Consider the following 25,191-nt stretch of genomic DNA (forward strand, 5'->3'; position numbering starts at 1 on the left):
CCTGAACTCAATCATTTGGAGGGGTCTTCACATACTTTTGGCCTTACAGAGTATCCTGGCAGTGGCCAACCTCTGGTAGATCAACTGAAAAATGGAGAGGTACGATTGTTGAATTTAATTAATAATGGTCTATTATATATGCAGGGGCGGCACGGTGGCGCAGTGGGTAGCGCTGATGCCTCGCAGTTGGGAGACCTGGGGACCTGGGTTCGCTTCCCGGGTCCTCCCTGCGTGGAGTTTGCATGTTCTCCCCGTGTCTGCGTGGGTTTCCTCCGGGCGCTCCGGTTTCCTCCCACAGTCCAAAGACATGCAGGTTAGGTGGATTGGCGATTCTAAATTGGCCCTAGTGTGTGCTTGGTGTGTGGGTGTGTTTGTGTGTGTCCTGCGGTGGGTTGGCACCCTGCCCAGGATTGGTTCCCTGCCTTGTGCCCTGTGTTGGCTGGGATTGGCTCCAGCAGACCCCCGTGACCCTGTGTTCGGATTCAGCGGGTTGGAAAATGGATGGATGGATATATATGCAGGTCAAGGTTGGGTTTAGCAGAGGCAGGCAGCAAGTTATGGTCGCATTGTGAAAAACATTTACAACAAGCTGAGAGAAGGAAAATGGGCATAAAATGGGTTGAGAATCTGCTTAATAAATTAGTTAACACAAAACTTCAGCCACAGTGATGTCCCTGACCAGAGTTGATCAGTACAGATATAAAGCAATAGTAGAATTACCTGGGCAGAAGGAAACAGAAGGACATTGTTTTCTTTCAATTTGTACCCCAAGGTTGACATGATATTCTTGCACCCCTTCACAGGCTGAACCACCATTCAGTGGAGCAGGGCAGGAGCAAGTACGGTAGCGGGTCACCATCTCTGAGCCACAGGTACGGGAACAGGGTGTCCAAGCTGACCATTCACACCAGCCCCCTGAAACTGCAAAGAGCAAGGAACAACACAAGAATGAACAAAAAATGAAGAGTGATTCCATTTTAAAAACAGTCTTTAAGGAGATGGAAAGTGACAATGTCTTATGTAAGAAGGAGCTGCGAATGTAAGAGGAGAACTGGTTGGGGTGAACACAAAGAAGTTATACTCCATTAAAGCCCAAGCCAGGTCTTATCTTTTTTTTTTTTTACTAGGGGGCTCTGCCCCCTGCTCGCTTCGCTCGCTCACCCCCGGGTTTGGTTAACTGAATATACAATTTAAAGAGATTGTTATTTTCATGGGAATTGTTACATATGCATGATTTTCACTTTTACTTTAAAACTTTAGGAAAAACAATATTTGGAATTAACTTTTCTTCGAGATCGCATTGAATTTTGATTCCGTGTTTGGACTTACATCGTGACAACGCCTGTGAGTGAATATCGTTTCTTTCTCTCTAATAAATGAAATTACTTTTTCGAATGTTTGTCCCGGCTCTTTCTTTTTTGCTTAGTCGTTGACGTGTCATCTAGAACGTATAAAATTATTGTCCTGATAAAATTTATAATAGCTGAGAGCGCAGGAAGTGTGTCTGACAAAAGCATTCACATGACTGAGGTTAGATGACCGTGGTCTTGTTAGAAAATGGTTGTAAGTAGGGCATGACTTGAGAGAATCTCATGGCAAACGTCACCATCTCGTGGGACTTGCTTCCAAAGGTTGTCAGTATGGCGTGACTTGAAAGAATCTCATGTTAAAAGTCTCTGTCTCACGGGACTTCATACCGCCCCAACGTTTTTGGAATCTCTTAATTCTCGCTGGAAACACAAATTAGAGGATCTACAAGTCTCCGATTTAAATTTAAATACTAACCATATATTCAATCTCTTTTTTGCTGTTCCGTTATTTCACCGAGTAATAATTTCCATTTGTTTGCGCTAATGCGATCTTTACTATCCTTTTTAGAGACTTTCGAATTTTCGTACTTCCATTATTTCTAACCTGCTCTGCATGTGTATCACGGCAAAGTTTTTGGAATCTTTTAATTCTCGTGGATTCACCTCTTCATTGGGAAGAAACACTACATTTTTTTTCCCCTGATGGCAACACGAATTAGACGATCTACAAGTCTCCGACTGAAAGTTTAAATCCAAACAATGTATTCAATCTCTTTTCGTTGTTCAGTTATTTCACCGAGTAATAATTTCCGTTTGTTTGTCTTGTGGGACGTGTTAGTGTCTCTCTGAGACAATCACGTCTCATCGCCTTCCAAGATTTTTTTTATAATAGAGAGACTGCTTCAAGAAGCCTCTAACACTTGAGGCATCTTTATGCTTTATACTCTCCGCAATATTTAACAGATTTGTTTACAGATGATTATTTATTAAAGGATTTTATATGAACTGCACAATGACACTGCTGGTTGTTTATAATCAATACGCACTTATTGCACTAAAACTTGTTGTCGTCTCCTCACTTGTCTTAGACCCAGACAAGCAGAAAGAGAAAAAGAGCTTTCATTTGATTTATATTTGTACCCCCTGTGATCACTTAGAAAGGTATTGGTGACAAATAAATATCCTTTATTTTAACCAAGGACTGTGTTGGTTGGCATTCTGCTTCATGGCTCAGTGGTGTTTCCCTGTGGTTACATCATTTTTGCAGAAATCTGGATATCCAAAAAAATGTATAATTCTGAATTTTTATGCTGTACCAGCGGTGACAATGTGCGCAAACATTTCCAGTCAAGTTTATATGGCAAATGCTGGGCTGCCACTGAAGAAAATGGCAGCACCCTTGAGAAATAAAATGGCATCTAAATATGGTGTAAAATATTTATAATAGCTTGAACCAATGCCATTTCTCAAAAACAAACATCAATTTGAATTCCTTGTAGTTCAAACCCCCTCAAAGAAAGTAAAAGTTTAAGAATTAACAAGGAAAAAACAGTGAAGAAAGCTTAATAAACAGTCTGAATCAGAACATTGAGGATTTAGTGGAAAAGACCCACTCAGACAGCAGTCAGCCTGGGAATTGGCCGGCAACTCAAGTCAATGAAGCTACCAGGGTACAGCACTGAGCAATGTTCCAGCTTTGGTCTTATCTTTATTTTAACCAATGCATTTTACAACGTATGCCTCACCACGAAAGAGTGGCGTAAATAATCAATATTTTCCTATAAATTAAAAAAGAAAAAAACTATGGAATTTATATTATAAATAGACAGAGTCAATTCTTGAGTACACTCACCAGCACAAGGCCTATTAGTGCAGATCAATTCTCCCTTTACACAGGTGCTGCAATAAAAAGAAACATAACAAAAGAGAAAGGTCATGGGGTGACATCAATAAAGGAGGTTAAACAAGAGGATCAGATACTCGAGGACACCTCAAATTAAGGGGAAGTGAGGCCAAAATTGAATCCAGGGAGCTCTTCTTCATACACAAGGCCACAGGAGTCTAGAATGACAATTTAAGGAGATGAAACAGAAACCTTGAGAACTTCTAAAAAGTGGCTGCATGAGATGTGGGAACAAAGTAACTCTTAAAAAACCAAATGAGCCTGATGGACTGAATGATCCCTTTTCATTAATTAAATTTTTGACATCTTGTAGACATTTTTGAGTTTGTCATCTACTGCAGAAAGAATAGGGAGTGCGATTAAGTTGATGGCGATGGTTCCAAATGATCATAGACATGCCATCAGTCAACTGTACATGTAACTCCTTCTCGATCAGTCAGCTCTGTTGATGAATGACATATGGTGATGCCACCTCTGACTTGAAGTATTGTGGACTCTGCCTCATTGGGCCACATGTTTTGGGCATGCACCAAATTAATATAATTTTGGATCAAAATCTTTAAATGCCTTTCAGACAGCCTTGGTGTCACAATCTCTCTTTATCCATTAACAGCTGTGTTTGGTGTACTTCCAGATGGGCTTAAAGTGCAGAAGGACAAACAAACTGTAATCGCCTTTATTCACTATTGGCATGTAAACGTATCTTGCTCAACTGGAAGAATCCTAGCCCACCTCTTTTAAGTCAGTGGGTCACTGATGTTTTATATTATCTGAAATTGGAGAAAAATCAAATTCTCACTTACAGGATTCATGCAAAACTTTTTTGAAACCTGGCAGGATCTAATCTGTAACATCTTATATATAAATGTCTACACATGGAAGTGTGTGTGTCTGTCTGGCCCAGAAGTAAGAGGTGGCGTCGGGGTAAGGCCTCCACCTCCAAGGAAACAGAAAACTTATTTAGGTGCTAATAAAAAAAGTGAGGCGAGCATGTCAGCAAAACGAAACCTCAGAAGAAAGACAAAGTCGCTTAGCCTCTAACATCAGCAAAATGGTATCCCTTCTACTTTTCCTCCTGCCGCTAATGCACAAGCGATGCAAGTGCGTTGGTAAAACAAATCCTCCAAGGAGAGAGATGCCCAGAGTAGTTCCTTTCAATCACCTGACATCTCTACATTTAATTTTTTTCTGGCGATTTCAGTAGTTTCCAGGACCCCAGACTTTTATAGCACGGGCTTACACAGCTAGTTTAAGAATAAGCATGTAAATTGAGGAAGTGGATTCTCTTCCCTTATTTTAATTATTTTTATTTGTTTATTTATGTATTTATTTACATATTTTTCCTACTATTAAAGTTTTACTCTGTTGACCTAGCTGTCTTTCTCATGGTTGGGGTTTGATTTGATTTGAACTTAGTTTTGTAAAATTTAACTTGCTTGTATGGAATGTTATTTGCCTTTAATAAATTCAATAAAATTTAAAAAAGAGAGTATTTTGGACTTTGTGGGAGACATGGTGGTCTCATTTTTTGCCACAATAATTGGTCCAGCATAGTTGGCAGACACTTCCTTAGCCCTCAGACCTTATAATCCACTCAAAACTACTTAAATTTCTCCTTACCCATTGATTTGTGAATTTCCCCTTGGGATTAATAAAGTATCTATCTATCTATCTATCTATCTATCTATCTATCTATCTATCTATCTATCTATCTATCTATCTATCTATCTATCTATCTATCTATCTATCTATCTATCTATCTATCTATCTATCTATCTATTATATAGTGCCTTTCCAATCTATCTATCTATCTATCTATTATATAGTGCCTTTCCAATCTATCTATCTATCTATCTATTATATAGTGCCTTTCCAATCTATCTATCTATCTATGTTATATAGTGCCTTTCCTATCTATCTATCTATCTATCTATCTATCTATCTATCTATCTATCTATCTATCTATCTATCTATCTATCTATCTATCACATAGTGCCTTTCCTATCTATCTATCTATCTATTATATAGTGCCTTTCCTATCTATCTATCTATCTATCTATTATATAGTGCCTTTCCTATCTATCTATCTATCTATCTATTATATAGTGCCTTTCCTATCTATCTATCTATCTATCTATCTATCTATCTATCTATCTATCTATCTATCTATCTATCTATCTATCTAGATAGATAGATAGATAGATAGATAGATAGATAGATAGATAGATAGATAGATAGATAGATAGATAGATAGATAGGAAAGGCACTATCTATCTATCTATTTCAATGCATGTCAATGAGCTCAGCAAAATTCCAAAATATTTCTGATTTTGCCAAACTTGACATGAAGCAAATTCAGCAGGACTCATTTATCTCTACTCACCAGTTGTTACAGCCATCAGGTCTCGTGAAGGTTTCTCCAGGAAGGTATCGCTCCAGGGTGTGGACGTCAAGGCAGGTGCAGTTCTCTCTCTCCACACAAGCTGTGCCATTTTTGTCCAGAAGCTTTCCACTACTGCAGTAGCACCCTGGTTCACAACTCCAGATGCAGTGCTGTAGAGGAATAAAATCAAAACTGATCATTACAATCCTTACTGGGGCCTGGCTGAGCCTGCTTAAGTCACCGTGGTGTCATTTGGTTTGGCGTTGTTTCTGATCAAATCCGAAAATCAAATCAAAATTTATTTATAAAGCACAATTTTAAAACACCATAAGTGTAAACCAATGTGTTATACAATAAAGTTAAAAAATATCAATAATAAATCAGTAGACAAACAAAGTACAAAAATTACATAAATACTTAAATAGGTTAAAAGAACCGATCAGAAGATAAACAATTTACAGAAAAACAATGGATATAAAAAAATTAATAAATTATTAATAAAATTGATACCAGAGTTACTCATATACAGTTACAAGCAATTGAAAACAAGTGTGTTTTAAGTCTTGATTTAAACATTTGCGTTGATGATGCTGACCTATTTTCAACTGGCAGAGCGTTCCATAACTTTGGTGCTAGAACTACAAAGGCATGATCACCCCTTGTCTTCATCTTAACAATTGCTATTAAGAGGAACATAAAGAGCGGACTGGTGTATACGGAACCAGCAACTCGGCCAGATAGGATGGGGCAACACCATTTAGCGACTTATAAACCAAAAGTTAAATTTTAAAATGAATCCTAAAATCAACTGGGAGCCAATGAAACGATGCCAGAATTGGAGTAATGGACACAACCTTCTGGGACCCAGTAAGAAAACGAGCAGTACCAAACACTTTGACACAGCTGTGAACCAGAAGTCTAAAAGTGGACAACCTTGTGTTAGAATGCAAAGCTTCAAAATGAGCTGGAATACTCACTGAAAGATCATCACAGGAGCGTGGGCAGGATGGTCCACAGCTGTTGAAGACAGATCCTTCAATGGAGGAGCAGTCAATTACTGGAAGCAATAAAAGATACATTTGTGATGTGAAAGTAGCAAGGCTTGAAGTACAGTAACTGCATTCTTTTACATACAGTATATTGTCCCAGAACACTGTCACTCAGAAATGTAAAGAACTAAATCTGGCAATATGGCTGAAAGTATTATAGAAGGTGTTAATAAATAGTCATTTATCTTTTATCCCTCTAAATGGGAGAAATAATATTCTCAGAATGAATACACTCACAAAATTCCAGTGTCTTTTGTCATAGCTATCAAGATTTTATAATCTTTGTGAATTTATTCTGTCTTTTTAGTGATTCTTCTTGCAATCAAATATGGTCCAAATGTTTTTTTGTTTTTTGTATATATGATCTCTGAAACATCTTGCCTTTGTTAAATCCAGGTTGTTCTTGACATTTTCTAAAAGGAAGTACATTCTCTTTACATTCTCTTTAGATGAAACCTTTGAAGGGATCTTAATGTTTTTCAGAACAGAGATGGGCCTGCAAGATTAACACTGAAGTGGGTATTTATTTTTTTTGAAAGGCGGTGATTGACTGATGTAGTGATACTGGTACAATGGTATGTCCTCGAGCTTCCTGAAACATTTCTAGCAGAGAACATTTATAAAAACTGCGCTTGGTAGGTCAAACCAGCGGTACCCAAGGATTCTCCGAAGAGACACAGTACCAAAGGAGTCCAGTCTTTGTCTTAAGTCACTGGATAGCGTCCATGTCTCACAACCATACAGCAAAACAGGAAGCACCAGGACCAGGCAGAGAGAGTTGATCTGGCACATCGACAGCACATAGAAGTGGGAATCTTATATTTCTTCAAAATAGTAATTTCTTTGTGTTTCATACTTTTGTTTCCTACCATATTGTTAATGGTGGCATGGTGGCGCAGTGGTAGTGCTGCTGCCTCACAGGTTTTGCACCCCGGGTCCTCCCTGTGTGGAGTCTGCATGCTCTCCCCGTGTCTGCGTGGATTTCCTCTGCGTTCCCTGGTTTCCTCCCACAGTACAAAGACATGCAGGTAAGGTACATTGGCGATCCTAAATCGGCCCGAGTGTTTGGCTGGGGTGTGTGTGTGTTCGCCCTGCGATGGACTGGCATCCTTGTCCAGGGTTTGTTCCTGCCTTGTGCCCTACGCTAGCTGGGATAGACTCTGGCACACCCATGACCCTATTCAGGACTAAGCATGTTAGAAAACGAATAAATAAATAACTATATTGTTAATCTATAGTACTGAATTACAAACTTCATTTTTATTTTATTGTTGTCCTGTAACTTTAGAGGCCTTTTCTCCATGTTAGTAATAATGATGACCTATTGTAAGTAAAATGTTAAATTCTGACTTTAGAGCCAACCTTTTTTTTTTGCTCATCCCTCACCAACTGTAAAAATCACAAAGATATCCCACAGATATCTCTGGAGATGTATTCATCTCTAAGAAATCAATTTCTATACAGAAACTAGTATTTTATGCTCTTTAATCATCTCTTAAAAAGGTTTGGACTATGAGGATTTCAAATATTTGGTGTTTTTTGCATCAAAAATTTATTTAATGTTTAATGTTGAAAATATTTTGTGCCATTCTGAAACCATTTTGCTTAGTTAAAAGTGTCCCAGTTGTTGGGGGTGTAGTCTCAGGGGGTCATGACTTGTCACCAATTATGGAGAGAATAAAAGGTCGAAATTGGCGGCCATTTTCTATCCGAGTTCGCGGATAACATCCTAAAAGTCAAGTCCATATCTTTCTTCTCTTTCTCTCAGGCATACACCTTTTTGGTAGCGTGTCTTGACCAGAGTTGTTGGGCTTTAGTTTTTGGCCTGTTGAAAGTGTGCTGCGACTTTTGATTCTAATCTCTGTGCATCTCTTTGACTGCATCTCATTTCCAGGTACTCCTTTTTTTGAAATAATACTTGCCTTTACATTTGAGATGATCTGAGCTGTAAAATATGGGACGTATGTTGGGGAATCGTATTTACAAGGATAGATTGAGTCGGTATATATAATTATATCAAACCTATATCAATAAATAAGTAGTCAGTTCAAGGGTATGTGTGATATACTGGCAACAAAGAAGAACACTGTTTTGTAAGTGAAAACAGAAATCTTCACTGGTATATATATCAAAGTTTCAGCTGATTCCCTTCAGGCCAAAACCCACTTGCATTTTATTTTAATGAAGAGCAAACACAATAAGCATGAATGTAGCAAAACAAAGGCAAATCTGCTTTAAATAATCTCATAAAACATTCCAATGTTCTGTAAACTTTGCAACCCAACTAATTATCCCTGCAAAAATCTGATCTCTTATAGTTTAGACCTACCTGGGCAGTCTTCAGTGTTGCAGGAGTCAATCTCACTTCCAATACCCTCACAGAAGTCCCCGTCTCCTTCAGGAACTGGATTACTGCATTCACGAGACCTGCTTATTACACCTCCACCACACGACTTGGTACAATCGGACCAGCTGCTCCACTCACTCCAGCCACCGTTTCCTGTCAGATAATCAGAATTGTGCAAATTTGTTGACATTACTTGTTACAATACGAAAAACATGTGACACACTTGTATTTTAACTATCTCTGGACTGACAGGTAAGGTATTGGGTGTTTTATGTTTTGCTGCAACTGGTGTGAGAAGTGGGATTATGCCCTCTCAGGTTTGTAAATGGATGCTAAAAGATCTAATCAGTCTTTTGTTTCTTCTTCCTCTTCAACTTTTCCCAGTTACATGTGGGGTCTATGTGCTTCATCAACCTTCTGCAACCAGTTCGGTCCTACATCTCCTCCCCAGTCAGACTCTTTTCCAACAGATCTTTTTTATATTTTATTCATCCACCTCTCTTTTGTCCTCCACCGCCTTCTCTTCCCCTGTACTTCCATTCCTATCACACTTTTGCCCACATCTTCATTGTCTCTCCTCATCATATGTCCACACCACATACATCCCTGTCCTTTCTCAGATCTCTCTCTCAATTTCTTGTACCTCTGATTGTGTCATTTCTTATTCTGTCCTTTTTTGTAAATCTACATCTCAACTTTCTCATTTCTGCCATATTCAGCTTCTCCTGAGCTCCCTTTACTGCCCATGTCTCAGCTCCATATATCATTGCTGGTCTTACAAACCATAACTTTAACCTTCATCTTAATTCTTCGATCACACAACACACCTGATACTTTCTTCTCCCATTTATTCAATTCACACTGCACTTTGTTTGTTACCTTTGCATCTAGTTTTCCACCTCAGGCTGCCACTGATCCTACATATTTTAATTTATCAATAGTTCTACCTGCAGGGGTGGCACGGTGGCACAGTGGGTAGTGCTGCTGCCTCGCAGTTGGGAGACCTGGGGACCTGGGTTCGCTTCCCGCGTCCTCCCTGCATGGAGTTTGCATGTTGTCTGCGTGGGTTTCCTCCGGGCGCTCCGGTTTCCTCCCACAGTCCAAAGACATGCTGGTTAGGTGGATTGGCGATTCTAAATTGGCCCTAGTGTGTGCTTGGTGTGTGTCCTGCGGTGGGTTGGCACCCTGCCCGGGATTGGTTCGTGCCCTGTGTTGGCTGGGATTGGCTCCAGCAGACCCCCGTGACCCTGTGTTCGGATTCAGCGGGTTGGACAATGGATGGATCTACCTGCAGGCTACCATATATAGTTGTGGATAAGTCGGGACTTGATTTTACCGTATAATTTTCAGTATTTTATAATGTTGGTTGTATAAGTTGAATGCGGAAGACTCACGCTATTGGTCCAAGAGATTATGATATGCTAACGCCCACCTGAGAGAGTAACCACCGAGCACAGAGCCTTTTTCTTCTATGTGGGTGCAGCAATGCGCTGTATCAGCGTGTGCTCCTAACCTCTCAATCTCCCTCTCTATTGTGACTACATGACCACACGGTAAGACCCAAACTATTCCGAAGCAACGTTTGCACTGATTTCTGTTTTTTGTATCTCACACCCTCATACACCTTTATCGTAAAAGCATCCCTTATCTATGATGGAGCGTTTGATCAGAAGAAAATATGAAGCTAGTTTTAAATTAAATGTTGTTGAAGTAGCAAAAGAAATTGGAAGAAACCTTGGGAAAGGCAATTCAAAGAGGGGTGTCATTGGGTATTGGGTGTCAATATAAAGGGTGTAAATACAATACAATACACAGAACAGTACACAAGTCATCCTCAGTTCAATATAACAGCGTGATAGAAATATTACAAGTACCGAGCAGAATTCACCAAGTCCAGATAAATGGAGAGGGTTAATGTCAGGAAGGGCACCCAGCTCTTAAAACCTTACCAAAACCTTAATGATGAAAAATGTCTAATCAGTGAGCAGCCATAAAATGAGAAGAACCTGTGTTGTACTACACCGGCTCACAGTGACCAAGATATGCTATAGTAGCATGGTACTCTAGGCCATCAAGCTAAAAATGTCACCACTACCTCATATCCCTGTGAGGAGGACACTTACGTGAACATGGGGCGTTGCTACAGATCTGATCCTGTTTATCAGCACCAAGGCAGGGCAGGCCACTTCCGGACTGAGGTGGGCTGTTACAAAACCGATAGCGATTCTGCAGTCCAGTTCCACATGAGACAGAGCATTCACTCCAGGGAGTCCATTCTGACCACTGACCATCCACTGCAAGAATAATGCAATTGTTGTAAGTCACAAGCATTCAGTTTACAGTCGTATATTCAGATCACGCTGCACCTTTTTTCATCTGGTAAAATAAAGACACAGATTTAACATGGTGGCTAGGATGGAACATCCGCTTCACAGCTCCAGAGCCTTGGGTGCAAATCCTTGACTGGTCCTCTGTCTTTGTTTAGTTTGCACCTTCTCCTTGTATTCACAGGATTTTTCTCCTCATCATAAAGACAAGTGCACGTTAGGTTAACTAGTCACTCTAATCTCAGTGAGTGTGGGCATGTGGGAGAGTGCCCTGTGGCATACTACCGTATGCCCAATACAGTAGGCGATTAGATACTACTACAGAACATTAGAAGAATGAACCAGAAAAAAAACAGCATTCTGAAGGAATGCTTTCACAGCACTTTCTACATTTATGTAGAATAACAGGCAGATTTTCAAATATTAGTTATAACTAATTGCTAAGTTGACCATATTCATTCTTAAACATCCGCAGGTGATTTGCATCAGCTAGGCAGATTCTTCTTTATCATTCACTCGCCAACCTTTTCTGGGCTGTCGATTCTGTGCCATTAGAAAGATTTGGCAAAATTTTTTAGAAATGGCTCCAGCTCCTGTGATGGTCCGGGTCGGCTTTATGCACCCAGGAGCCTCTTGAACCCAGAACCACTGATAGCCATAAACTGAGATGAGGACACACACAGTCAGCAAGGGGTTAGTGCAAAGTGTACAGTGCTTGTATTAAAAAACAGAAAAAAAGTGTTCAAAAACAAGTGTAGTGCAATGAATGACTTTCCATAAATAGTCCATAAAAACAGGTGTCAAAAAGTGGGGGTTCAAATATTCCATAAAATTGAGGTTAAAATCAAGGGCAGACATCCTCCTCCTCGGTGCTTCTTTCTAAAACTGACATCTCCTCGGCTTACCCTTTGTGGATTTCTAAGTAAAAGGAGATGTCCACCAGCAGGCGGGCCACCATTGCCAGTCAGTCAGCATTCACAGGGTGCAGTGCCAAGCATCCCTCTCCTGTTGCAGTCCGTCGGGCTTCCGTGGGAGCCTTCCAGAGCCCTGAAAAGTCCTCAGCAGGAACGGCCCCTCTGCCATCTCCCATGAATGTTGTGAAGGATGGCCGGCTTCATATTCCGGCCCTCACCCCCAGGCCGCCAGGAGGAGCTCTCCTGACAGCATGGACGGGCCCCGAATTCCAGCAGGGCCTCATGGACTATGTAGTTTTTATACACAGCCCTGCTGGATACCCTGGGGACCACTGGGAGTCGCTGTTGGGAGGCCCGTGGACTCATTTATGCCCTATAACCCGGAAGTGCGTCATAATCCCGGGACAGGAAGAAACGATGTGCTTCCGGGGTGAAGATAAGGACTGTTTACCCTGACCCGGAAGGAATAAGGACTTGTGGACTGTTGGGTAGGAACACCTCCGGGTCAGGGAGTATAAAGGACTCTGGGAAAGCCCAGTACACTGAGCTGAGCTGGGAGGTAGGGTGGCGAAGTGTCTGGGAGAGGAGGAATTGTGTTTGTGATTTGTGATTGGTTTATATGAGTAGTGTGGAGTGGAGGGTGCTTTGTGCACTGGATTATAACAAAATAAAAGAGTCTTGGACTTTTACCTGGTGTTTGGAGTGGTACCTGAGGGTTTAAGAGGTGGATCGATACCTCTACTGCTACAATGTCTGGATACACGCTCTGCTCACTGGGCTCACTTTACAATCTGCCTGCTTCCTTTCACCATCTCCCATCCTGTTCCTGCCCTTTTCTCTGTCCTTCGTTCTTTTTCTTTAACTCTTTCAGGGCTGATGTCGACTTTTGTCGAAATTCAGAGGTAAAGGATGGTAATCAGCTGTAAACTGTGACAAAACTCACCCTTACATTTATATTTGACTCTCTTTGCTAGAAGTAAATTTAAGTAGCTTAGCTGATTTAACCTCGATTCCCTGCATGAGTAGCAAAGAGCAAAGATCCTCTAAAATGGCATCGACATCTAGCGAGAGACACTCCATGGGCGTTTTACATATTATCACTGAATCGGACTCTGACTTGTCGGACTTGGAATTTGATACAAGTGATCAGAAGATGGACATCAAAAACAAAAGTGAGGTACCAGCATCACCTGATCAGTCCCCAGTTGAACGTGGTGTTGAACACGTTTGTGTAGCTGATATACCTACAGCAGTGTTCACCTGGGAGGACCACCACTTATGATAACAAGAGGCACAACCCATATTGTGTCACACTGCTACTGCCACTGCTGCCCAGCGGTTGTGCGAAGACAGCCAGGCAGCCGGCCCACCGTGTATTCCTGCGGGCCATCGAGGTGCCCCTGCACAGCCACTGCCGCCAGAGTTGCTGAACATGCACCAACAGCAGCCACAGCACGTAGCAACAGACATTTTATGTTAAAACCATTGCTTTGTGTGCTTTTCAGAAAACTGAATTTTTTGGAAAAAATATTCAGCCCTCAAAGAGTTAACCTCAATTCCTCATCATTCTCCTTTTCTCCCTACTCTCTGCCATGCAGGGTCCTTACATACTGCCAACTGGGTGCAGATGCTGTCCTGCACCTACTCTGAGGTGTGAATGAGACCCCTGAGTGATCCGCTCACATTTGCTCATGAATGTCCGATCAGCCAAACACCCCAATCACTCCTGGAGGGGCGAGGGGACCTGCACATGTGACATTCAGACCCTACACTCTCTGGGATCCTATGATATTGTATAAAGAGCTGAAATGATTCCTCAAGAAACCTGTGTAATTACATAATTATTATATCTCTAAGTCTGCAAAACTTAAAGGCAATTTTTATGTGTTATTATTATTATTGATGTATGCCTTAGTTTTAGGCTATACATTTTTTTAAAGTACTTGGTAACTGATAATTATTTTTGTAATTATTTGTTATTGCGTTTCAGACAATGTTTTCTTCTGTGGTGGGTTGGCACCCTGCCCGGGATTGGTTCCTGCCTTGCGCCCTGTGTTGGCTGGGATTGGCTCCAGCAGACCCCCGTGACCCTGTGTTCGGATTCAGCAGGTTGGAGAATGGATGGATGGACAATGTTTTCTTTAAAACCCAGAGTGCAATGTGGCACTTAATTGCACTAAATGGGATTCGTTTTGACAAATAATTTTATTGTATGCACTTTAAGAAATGAACATGTTGTTTTTTCTAAAAAAGGAAAAATTAATCAACTGTTAATTGTAAGAGAGATGTCTGTGGCACGCAGCTGGGGGTGGCACCCAGCCGGGATGCCCAGGTGGACAGGAGGAGGGCTCATGCCTCCTCCGGACCACGAGGGGGCGGCCGCCCTGGTTCCTTTGGGGGCCACGGGTACAGAGCTGGGAGGCTCAGCCCTGTAGGGGCCCATGGTCACTGCCAGGGGGCACCCCAGTGCCTGGAGAACCCTGGACCTAAGCACTTCCACCACACTTCCGGAAGTGCTGGGGGGGAAAGAAGACTGGGGACACCCGGAGGGCTTACGGGAGCACAGCCGTCACTTCCGCCACACAGGGGAGTGTCCGCGGAGGAGTGTCGGGAAGCACCTGGAGCCCATCCGGGCGTATATAAAAGGGGCTGCCTCCCTGCAAAGGAGGACTGGAGACGGGCGAGGAGTGGACGAAGTCTGAGTGGAGAAGAGTGGAGGCGGCCTGAAGGAAGCAGGCACTGAGAAGAGAGGCCTGGACTTTGGGGGATTGATGCTTGAGGCACTGGGTTCATGCATAGCTAAACTGTAAATAGTGTAAATAAATGTATGTTGGATGAAAATATGATGTCCATCTGTCTGTGTCCGGGCTGCTTCTCAGACTTATTTTATTTCTTGTATATTCACTATTGCTCTTAAATAAAGCAAAACTAGTTCTTATCCAATTACTCGATTAATCGATGGAATAATCGGTAGGATACTCGATTACTTAAATAATTGATTGCTGTGGCCCTAATAATATGTTTTGGCCTTTAAATGAGATGATGTTTCTTCTTACCATCACAGCTGAATTGCGTGCAGTTAACCATTTTTCCAGCAACACAGGAGCTGAGGAGAGGAAAAAACCTGACGTTAGACAAATGTCCTGGTGTTAGTTATGTATACTAACACTAGAGAGTGAGGAGATCAAGACAACATGCCAGTTATTGCAGTCTCTCTGGATGATCTCGCCTGGTGAGTACAAAACTCCATTGTCCAGGCATGGACAATCTGACACTGGGATACACTTAGCATCCTAACAAAGAAAACATAAATGAGAACACTGGGAGGTGGCATGTGACACGTGACCTGTTGCTTTCCAGAGATGGAGTTCTTGCACACCTGTAGTAAGGTCCCCTCGCGGCAGAAGCATCCCGGCTCACACGTCGAGTTCAAGACATCCAGGCTGACATCTGTGCAACTCACGTGGCCACTGGCGCACTCCTTCCACTCCTTGTCAGGTGGACAGCTTGTTCTGTTATCTAGAACACAGAGCAGAAGGTAAAGCGTCTCAAACGTTCTTAATGCTTAGTAGCTTTTGTCCATTAAAGAAATCTGCAGGGCTCACCACACGGATGCACATTGCAGCTGGAAAACTCGCTACTCCTGGAGCCAGGCCCGTCTCGGGTGCGATTACGGAAACCACCGCCACAAGTCACAGAGCATTCTGACCACGGTGTCCATGAGCTCCAAGTTCCTGGACCAAAAAACAGAACAGTGATTTAAACCTGAATATCTCCCAACGTGTCAGTCACCGAGGTGCAGAAGATGACTGATGAGTGTTGTGTGTTATAAATGCCACGATAAAGTAGAATAGACTGGGGATGGAAGGAAACCTTTACAAGAAAGGAATTCTATTCACAAACCAGAACTTATTCAGGTGGTATGAACAATCTACAAACTATACATGGGACAGAATGACTGCTGGAACACAGAATGTGTCTAAGATTTAATAAACCAGGAAATGGTAATACAAAACAGAGACATAGTCAAGCAAAGTTTGAGAGCCAGGAACGTGAAATCAACAATCAAAAACAAGAAAGGGGGGCAAGATAGTGATTGTTAAATAAGGAGCAAAAATAAGCTGAAATCAGAAGAACAAGCTTAGCGCTAGGCAGTGGTGGGCCTACATTTTTGTGGCCCTAAAGCTAAAACTGTTATGGGGACCCCCTTGTAATTAGCAATGAGAGCTGGGTAAAAACTGTTATGTTCTTCAACAGGTTTGTTCTGTGACAGATCACCACAATTTTTTTTTAAAATTTAACCAATACATCTCAGATTTTGAATAAAATTGCTGCACTGAATTACATCCATCCATTCATCCATTTTCCAACCCGCCGAATCCGAACACAGGGTCACGGGGGTCTGCTGGAGCCAATCCCAGCCAACACAGGGCACAAGGCAGGAACCAATCCCGGGCAGGGTGCCAACCCACCGCAGCTGAATTACACTATATTGTTAATATTTTTTAAAAATTTTTAAGCTATGTGGACTAAAGTTATGGTTGAAGGGTTTTGTTTCCTAGTAGATCCGCCCCTGGCACTAGGGCCTACTTAAATTAAAAATTAATCAGCCTCATACACTGCGGTGGGTTGGCACCCTGCCTGGGATTGGTTCCTGCCTTGTGCCCTGTGTTGGCTGGGATTGGCTCCAGCAGACCCCCGTGACCCTGTGTTCGGATTCAGCGGGTTGGAAAATGGATGGATGAATGGATCTTCTCATACAATAGACACCTACAATTTTTAAGCTATGTGGACTAAAGTTATGGTTGAAGGGTTTTGTTTCCTAGTAGATCCGCCCCTGGCACTAGGGCCTACTTAAATTAAAAATTAAATTATGCTACAGAGAGACATCATTCATTGTATATCCATCCATCCATCCATCCATTTTCCAACCCGCTGAATCCGAACACAGGGTCACGGGGGTCTGCTGGAGCCAATCCCGGCCAACACAGGGCACAAGGCAGGAACCAATCCCGGGCAGGGTGCCAACCCACCGCAGTCATTGTATATCCACTGAGGGATAACTACATTTAAACATTGTTGCTTCTGTGACAGGGCGACACGGTGGCGCAGTGGGTAGCGCTGCTGCCTCGCAGTTAGGAGACTTGGGTTCACTTCCCGGGTCCTCCCTGCGTGGAGTTTGCATGTTCTCCCTGTGTCTGCGTGGATTTCCTCCCACAATCGAAAGACATGCAGGTTAGGTACATTGGCGATCCTAAATTGTCCCTAGTGTGTGCTTGGTGTGTGGGTGTGTGTGCCCTGTGGTGCCCGGGGATTTGTTCCTGCCTTACACCCTGTGCTGGCTGGGATTGGCTCCAGCAGACCCCCCGTGACCCAGTGTTAGGATATAGCGGGTTAGATACTGACTGACTGAATGGCTGACTTCTGTGACATCGAACACATTATTGCAATCACGTGTCATGTAAACAAACAAATCAAGAACTGATACAAAAATGAACTTTGTCAAAAATGCATCAAAATACAAAATAAACCACTGAAATGGAATCCTCTTGTGAACCAACCATAAAATATGCAAAACTGTACATATAACAACCTGTCAGTATGACAAGAATATAGTCGGCTGACACCTTTTGCAAAAGTGAGTACAGTAACAAGATCAGGTCACGCTATTTACATGCATGTGGAGCAAAACACAAGCTAAGAGATTTGCTCAGAGCCACCCAGGGGGTTGAAGAAGGGGACTGAACTGTAGGCCTCAGGAATTTGGTGTACTATATGTGCATTTCTATGCTTGTATTTTTCCATTTATAAAGTGTTTTACATATATAGAATTTAATTCTTACAAATAATTTAATGTTTTAAATGTAAGATAATAAAGTTATAATTTTTAGAGTCTTGATTTTCATTATTTATGTGACTTCTTAGCACTGGCACATGACTGGGTTGTTGCACTTGTGACGTCATGTGACGCTGCAATTGAATTGAACTGATGGCGATCTTAAAATGGAAAAAGAGGCTTCATGAAAAAGATGGAACAGCCATTTACAGCACATCAATAACTGACCCTTGCAAGCCTGCAGGCTACAGAAATCCACTTGGGTGCTGGAGCCTCGACACTTCTGACCCCCGAACATAGCTGGTGGATTTGTTCCCGAGCGGTAGCGTCTCCTTGTCCCCACATCACATGTCTTACTGCATGAGCTCCACTGTGTCCAGCTACTCCAACCGCAATCCACTGTGAGAATTACATGGAAAAACCAGTAAGTGATTTAGACAGCCGATCAGAGGACCACCACAGTCTGGATCCACCATTTACCTGGACATGGAGCAGTTCCACAGATCATTCGGCCCTGCAAACATGTGCTGTGAAAGATAAAAAAAAAAGATGGAAAGAAAATTTAACAAGTGGACAACAAAACTGTTCTAAAAGTGAGAAGGGAAAGAGTAAAGACCCTGAAACAACTATAAAGTAGCACATAGATGCCTTTGTGGCCATTCAGTCTGCTGATGAATGATATCTGGTGATGCTGCCATTCCATGACATCCAGTCTCAGTCCAGACTCTTTCATGTGTAGCCCCTAGCTAGTGGAATGAGCTGCCCACCTTCAACTGAACTTCTGACTCCCTTTTATGAAAAAGTGTCTGAAGACTCTCTTGTTTGGCGAATTTCTGTCTAACTGATGTCAGTTGGTAGGTTTTTGTAAATTAGGAATTAGCTTGTACCTTGTCAGAGCTCTCCACTTGTGGTGATCAATTTTTGTAACCTTTTCCTGTCACACATTCTCAAGCAGTCCACCAGACTGATGTTTATTCCATCATGTTGAATCGTTTTAAAAAAAAAGTCATTTTTGATAAAACCAAATAAGTGCAAATATAAAGGTAAACAACATATCCTAAAATGTATTTCAGATATCTTTATTTTGACTCATATTTCAGGTATCTAATATGCATTTCTATATATATCAGATACATTTCATTATATTTTAAAATGTGTCTCAGCTCTATTTCAGATACCTTATGGGAATTCTCCACTCAAAAATTACTTTTTTTTTAATATGTTACTTAGCCCCTTGTGATTTACCTTACCTCATGTGTTCAGGGAGAATGGAGATAATAAACATTCAGACAGAATGAGTGTCTAACAAGACTAACACAAAAACATGCATGAAAAAATCTCATGTTACTTAGGTCATGTAATCCATGTCAGGTCATCCAGTCCTATGTCCACAACGAGATAAACATATGCATTGCTAAAATGTTACTAAATAAATGCTATCGGAAGAGCATAGTAATGCATGCATAGGAAACATGTTCACATGGGATCTGGCTTTTAAACTGAAGACCTACCTCTCCCCCTCCCTGATTGGTCAAGACTCCTGTTGTCAGTTCAATGGCTTGTTCCCATGTGAATGTATTTCCTCTGCATGCATGGCTCTGAATTTGTGAAGTATTTATTATCGTACCGTTACTGTTTGGTATTGGCTGGAAAAACAAAAATGTCCATTGCTTTCTAGCTGTGATTATCAAGAAGCTAATTGTTAATGTCTTAACTCAGGCTGGAGTGAAGCCTCCATTGCCAACAAATACATTTCTTAAAGTTTTTTTTAAATGACATTTTCTCATTTTTCAGGCATCAATCAATAATGTCATTAACATGGTTGGAGAGTTGTCAGCCTACCAGTTGTTGCAGGCGTTCCAAGGCAGAGTTGCTCCTGGTGGGTAAGCTTTTCCCTGGTGGTAGCAGTAGCACTGGCTCAGTGGAACACACGTCTCATTTTGTAAGTAGAACCCATCTGGGCAGTAGCAGCCATCGTAGCAGTCTGTTGCACATTCCACGATGGCAGTGAGGTCCATGCACACCCGTGGACAGGCTCCTCCAGCCTGCTGGCAAGTCTCCTTACTGTGGTATACCATCCCTTCTGGACAAGCACCTGAAATAAATACTCCAAAGCTTGAATTATTATTACCCATTTATCCAGTATAGTAGCTGTGCCACCCATAGAAATCAAAGTGATCAATGAAGACCTCAGCATTAATTTTTGCAGTGCATCAACTATTGTAATTCATTTTGCAATACATGTAACTATTAAATGTATTGCATTTGTCATTCCTACACATGGTGCACCAGAAACATTTGTAGTTTAATAAAATGCATTACTACAAATGTTTGTGATGAGCCATCTGTAGGAATGACAAATACAATGTATTGTATTACTAAAAATATTTGTGACATAGCATTTTTTGGAATGATCGAGACACAGCAGCTAGACAGACACACAGACACTTATCCTTTTATTAACGTGGACTGCCAATACTGATGCTCTGTGTAAGAAAGGACAGAGCTGACTATACTTCCTTAGAAGGCTGGCGTCCTTCAACATCTGCAATAAGATGATGTAGATGTTCTATCAGACGGTTGTGGCGAGCGCCCTCTTCTACGCGGTGGTGTGCTAGGGAGGCAGCATAAAGAAAAGAGATACCTCACACCTGGACAAACTGGTGAGGAAGGCAGACTCTATTGTAGGCATGGAGCTGGACAGTTTGACATCCGTGGTAGAGTCACGGGTGCTGAGCAGGCTCCTGTCAGTCATGGAGAATCCACTGCATCCACTAAACAGTATCATCTCCAGACAGAGGAGCAGCGTCAGCGACAGACTGCTGACACCGTCCTGCTCCACTGACAGACTGAGGAGATCGTTCCTCCCCCACACTATGCGACTCTTCAATTCCACCCGGGGGGGTAAACGTTAACATTATACAAAGTTATTGTCTGTCTGTTATACCTGCATTGCTATCACTCTTTAATTTAATATTGTTCTTTATCAGTATGCTGCTGCTGGAGTATGGGAATTTCCCCTTGGGATTAATAAAGTATCTATCTATCTATCTATCTATCTATCTATCTATCTATCTATCTATCTATCTATCTATCTATCTATCTATCTATCTATCTATCTATCTATCTATCTATCTATCTATCTATCTATCTATCTATCTATCTATCTATAATATAGTGCCTTTCCTATCTATCTATCTATCTATGACAGTGACACTGGTGGGTTTGAAGGGTTTGAATTTCAGAATATTATTCTACGAATCTAAGACTGAAGCCCTTAACATGTGTATGAGCGTGTGCTATGATGGACCAGTGTCTCATTCAGTGTTGGTTCATACCTTGTTCCTGCTACCCACTAACATGTAATGGAAAAAGCTAGTTGTGAATGAATGAATGGATGACATATAACGGTTATACCATAGAACATCCACTACTCAGTTACCTTAGCACATGCAGTGTTTGATCTTAACAAGACTGAAAGCACCAGTAACTTGGGACTACATGTAGTGCATTTCTTTGCTACTTACTAATGCTGCACTGTCTTGACTATAGTAAGCCCTTAACCCCAAAACTCACCAGCACCCACCACATTGACAAGTATTGACAGTGCATGTTACTGAATCAGTGCTGTAAGCAACCAGTTCTCTAAAGTGCACTGTAAGGCATGTTAGAGATAAAATAATTTAATTGAATAAGTCTGAGCTCCTCATGGCCTCACAATGTCAGCAACCACAACCATCTGGACTTCAGAAGAGGTAATCCACCTGCAGCTAAGAATGTTCAGGCCTGACCAGTAGTTGGATGGGAGACCATCTAGGAAAAGCTTGGGTTGCTGCTGGAAGAGGTGTTAGTGAGGCCAGCAGGGGACGCTTACCCTGTGGACTGTGTATGGATCCCAATGCCTTAGGGTAATGACGGGGATAATGACCTGTAAAAATTGCCTCGTCCTTCAGACAAGATGTAAAACTGATGCCCAGTGAGGCAAGATGTTGAACATTTTGGGGTTCCCCCCTATTTTTCTCCCCTCTAGACCCAAAATACTCTCATGTTTTGTGCAGGAAATTACTTTTTGGGTAAAACAGTAAAAAACAAAAGGTGACTTCAGCAAAAATGATCAGAAGGACTTGAAGTTCTGCATGCCACATCAACCAACCCCAGTAATTCACCCCCTCCTGGGATACAAGGGGTCAAAGGTACTCCTTTCCAAAAACAAAATGTTAGCAGCCATACCACTGTGCTTTAGAACAGGTTATCCACCTGGAGCTAAGGACGTTTGGACCCAGTCAATACTTGGATGGGAGACCATCTAGGAAAAGCTTGGGTTGCTGTTGGAAGAGATGTTACTGAGGCCAGCAGGGGATTCTTGCCCTGTGGTCTGAATGCGGATCCCAGTGCCCCCAGTGCAGTGACGGGGACACTATGCTGTAAATATGGTGCCATCCTTTGGATAAAATGTAAAGCTGAGGTGCTGGCTCTCTGTGGTCATTAAAGATGCCTTCTCATCCTTCGTAAGGGGTAGGGTGTATCCTGATGATCAGGCTGAATTGCACTCCACGGCCTCTTCATTCTGGCCCCCTAATCATCCAGTCTCTAACTGGCGATCTCTCTCACCCATTACCACCTAATATCTCATGTGTGGTGAGCATACTGTCGTGTCCTCCAGGCAGATGTTGCACATTAGTGGTGGCTGAAGTTGCTCCCCACTCACTGTGTAAAAGTGCTCAGGGTGGTCAAGATCTAATTATGCAACTGTTCGACTGACAACCGTCTCCCCGCCGTTTTGGAATGCAGGGCAGGTGCTGCCATCTATTGGCAACAAAACAAATTTTAAGTGAAATCTATATGTGCAGGGCAGGTGCTGTGAATTCTCTATGTAATAAACTTAAGTTATAGCGTAATGAAAATTGCATAGTTAGATCTGGACCAACCTATATTATAAGAAAAAAATCTTGGAAGGAGACAAGATGTGATTTTCTCAGAGACACTTTAACGTCCCGTGAGACAAGGCAGTGAGACAAAAGTACAGCTGCTGTACAGCCTTTTAAATGTTCTAAGCGAAGCGCGACATGCAGATCACGCACCTTGGCGGCAGCAAGCAACCAAACAACTGATTGAACAAATAGGAGATATAAAAAAATGTATTTGTTTCCCATTGTATCACGGTTTAAGAGGGGGTTTCGGAGGAGTGACCGCATCTCCTTAGTGTGTGTTCAGACCCCCTCTTCACAACGCGAGCAGCAGAGACGCGAAGTGGCAAATATGGCAAATATCAAAAAATAAAAAATTAATGAAAATGAATGAAATGAAAATAACAATCTCTTTAAATTGTAAATCCGGTTAACCAAACCTGGGGGTGGGTGAGCAAAGCGAGCAGGGGACGGAGCCCCCTAGTAAAGAATTATTATTATTTACAACTTATTAATGGAATACGTGGATTCAAATGTGTATGTTTGAAATGAATCCTGTTTCCTTCTTGTGTTTCCTTCTTCCTGTTTCTATGTTTTGGTGATTTAACTTACTGTGACAGGGTTGGGTGTTGCAGTCCCGAGTCTGCACATGTGGTCCAGGACACTTGTCACCTCCATGACGGGGCGCTGGGGCAGTGCAGGCTCTGCTTCGGGTCTGAACTCCAAAGTTACATTCAGCAGTGCAGTTAGACCAGGGGGACCACTGGCTCCATGCTCCATGAACTAGCAGAAAGAAAAGAAAATTCAAATTCATGCTTAGGATATTTGTTGCCCATATAAAACATTTTACAGCAGTGGCTTACGGTATGTGTATTATTATTATTATTGGTAAGTAAAACTTTATTATCTGTAGATGAATGCAGCCCATGATGAAATGTAAAATGGCAAGGCTGACATGTTTTGACCAGCAGTGGTCTTCTGAGAATTACAGCAAGGGGAGATTCCATTGCCCTGATCTTCTTAATAAAATCTGTCTAATAGCTTAGATATGCACACGGGGCACCACCCAGAGCTGAAGAAGCTGCAACACCTGGAGTAGCATCTCTTTATTTTTACCAATGCCAACCACTGGCCTACTTCCAGACTCACACACCAATACCAGTCTTTAGTTACAAATCCGATTCGTGGCATACAGCACCAAGGATCGTAAAGAGTGTCATTGCTTTGAGTGTAGCTACAAAAGTGCCCATTTTCTTTTTATCCTGCCTTACTGTTCTGACTGGACAGCCTGACACCCTTCCACCCTTGATTGAGTCTTCAGCATCTGCATGCTCCTCAAACACTTCTTTTTAGTAAAATGGATAAATGAAGGTTATCATCCTATTACGGGATCATACTTTTACTAGACAACAGAGATTTGTCAAAATGATAAAGCCTAAATCACTTACTTATTACAAGAAGTCATATAAACCCAAAGGCTCATGTGATGAAGTGCCCCCATAGTTTTAATTAGCCACCTTGTGCTTTCCTAAACTTGGTGATCAGTTTCTTACAGTACTATGGAGGAACTACGACTGACTCCTCCACGCAGAATGGCATTTCAGTTTCAATTTTCCCAAGAATATTTCATGTCACCACTAAACATCCATCCATTTTCCAACCCGCTGAATCCGAACACAGGGTCACGGGGGTCTGCTGGAGCCAATCCCAGCCAACACAGGGCACAAGGCAGGAACCAATCCTGGGCAGGGTGCCAACCCACCGCAGGACACACACACAAACATACCCACACACCAAGCACACACTAGGGCCAATTTAGAATCGCCAATCCACCTAACCTGTCTTTGGACTGTGGGAGGAAACCCACGCAGACAAGGGGAGAACATACAAACTCCACGCAGGGAGGACCCGGGAAGCGAACCCGGGTCCCCTGGTCTCCCAACCGCAAAGGCAGCAGCGCTACCCACTGCGCCACCCACTACTAAACATTCACTTGAATATTGAAACTTGAGCCAGATTGCATTTTACCTGGGCAGGGTATGGTAGCACACAGCTCCTGTTCTTCATTTGATCCAGAGCAGGCATTACCCAGTGACTCGTTGCAGGCTCTAAAGCGACGTCTCACACCAACACTGTCCACATGGAGAAAACACGTCTTACTGCACTGAGACCATGATGTCCATTCAGTCCATTGTTTTTCTTGATCTAAGACATC

General features: G+C 42.2%; 1 protein-coding gene across 1 annotated transcript in view; it reads right to left on the bottom strand.

The window, feature by feature from the left end:
• sspo (SCO-spondin) overlaps window positions 1-25,191 on the bottom strand; it is a 417,885-nt gene that overhangs the window by 172,972 nt on the left and 219,722 nt on the right. The window contains exons 58-72 of the mRNA XM_051928802.1: window positions 25,005-25,190; window positions 23,589-23,759; window positions 19,912-20,164; window positions 18,550-18,596; window positions 18,298-18,468; window positions 15,839-15,967; window positions 15,613-15,752; window positions 15,432-15,526; window positions 15,290-15,339; window positions 11,116-11,286; window positions 8,975-9,145; window positions 6,574-6,653; window positions 5,597-5,766; window positions 3,163-3,209; window positions 721-921 (exon numbers count right to left, since the gene is read on the bottom strand). Of these exons, the coding sequence (XP_051784762.1) occupies window positions 721-921; window positions 3,163-3,209; window positions 5,597-5,766; window positions 6,574-6,653; window positions 8,975-9,145; window positions 11,116-11,286; window positions 15,290-15,339; window positions 15,432-15,526; window positions 15,613-15,752; window positions 15,839-15,967; window positions 18,298-18,468; window positions 18,550-18,596; window positions 19,912-20,164; window positions 23,589-23,759; window positions 25,005-25,190 (2,082 nt within the window). The remainder of the gene's footprint in view (window positions 1-720; window positions 922-3,162; window positions 3,210-5,596; window positions 5,767-6,573; window positions 6,654-8,974; window positions 9,146-11,115; window positions 11,287-15,289; window positions 15,340-15,431; window positions 15,527-15,612; window positions 15,753-15,838; window positions 15,968-18,297; window positions 18,469-18,549; window positions 18,597-19,911; window positions 20,165-23,588; window positions 23,760-25,004; window position 25,191) is intronic.

This window comes from Erpetoichthys calabaricus, chromosome 6 (genome assembly GCF_900747795.2).
Source record: "Erpetoichthys calabaricus chromosome 6, fErpCal1.3, whole genome shotgun sequence".
Lineage (NCBI taxonomy): Eukaryota > Metazoa > Chordata > Cladistia > Polypteriformes > Polypteridae > Erpetoichthys > Erpetoichthys calabaricus.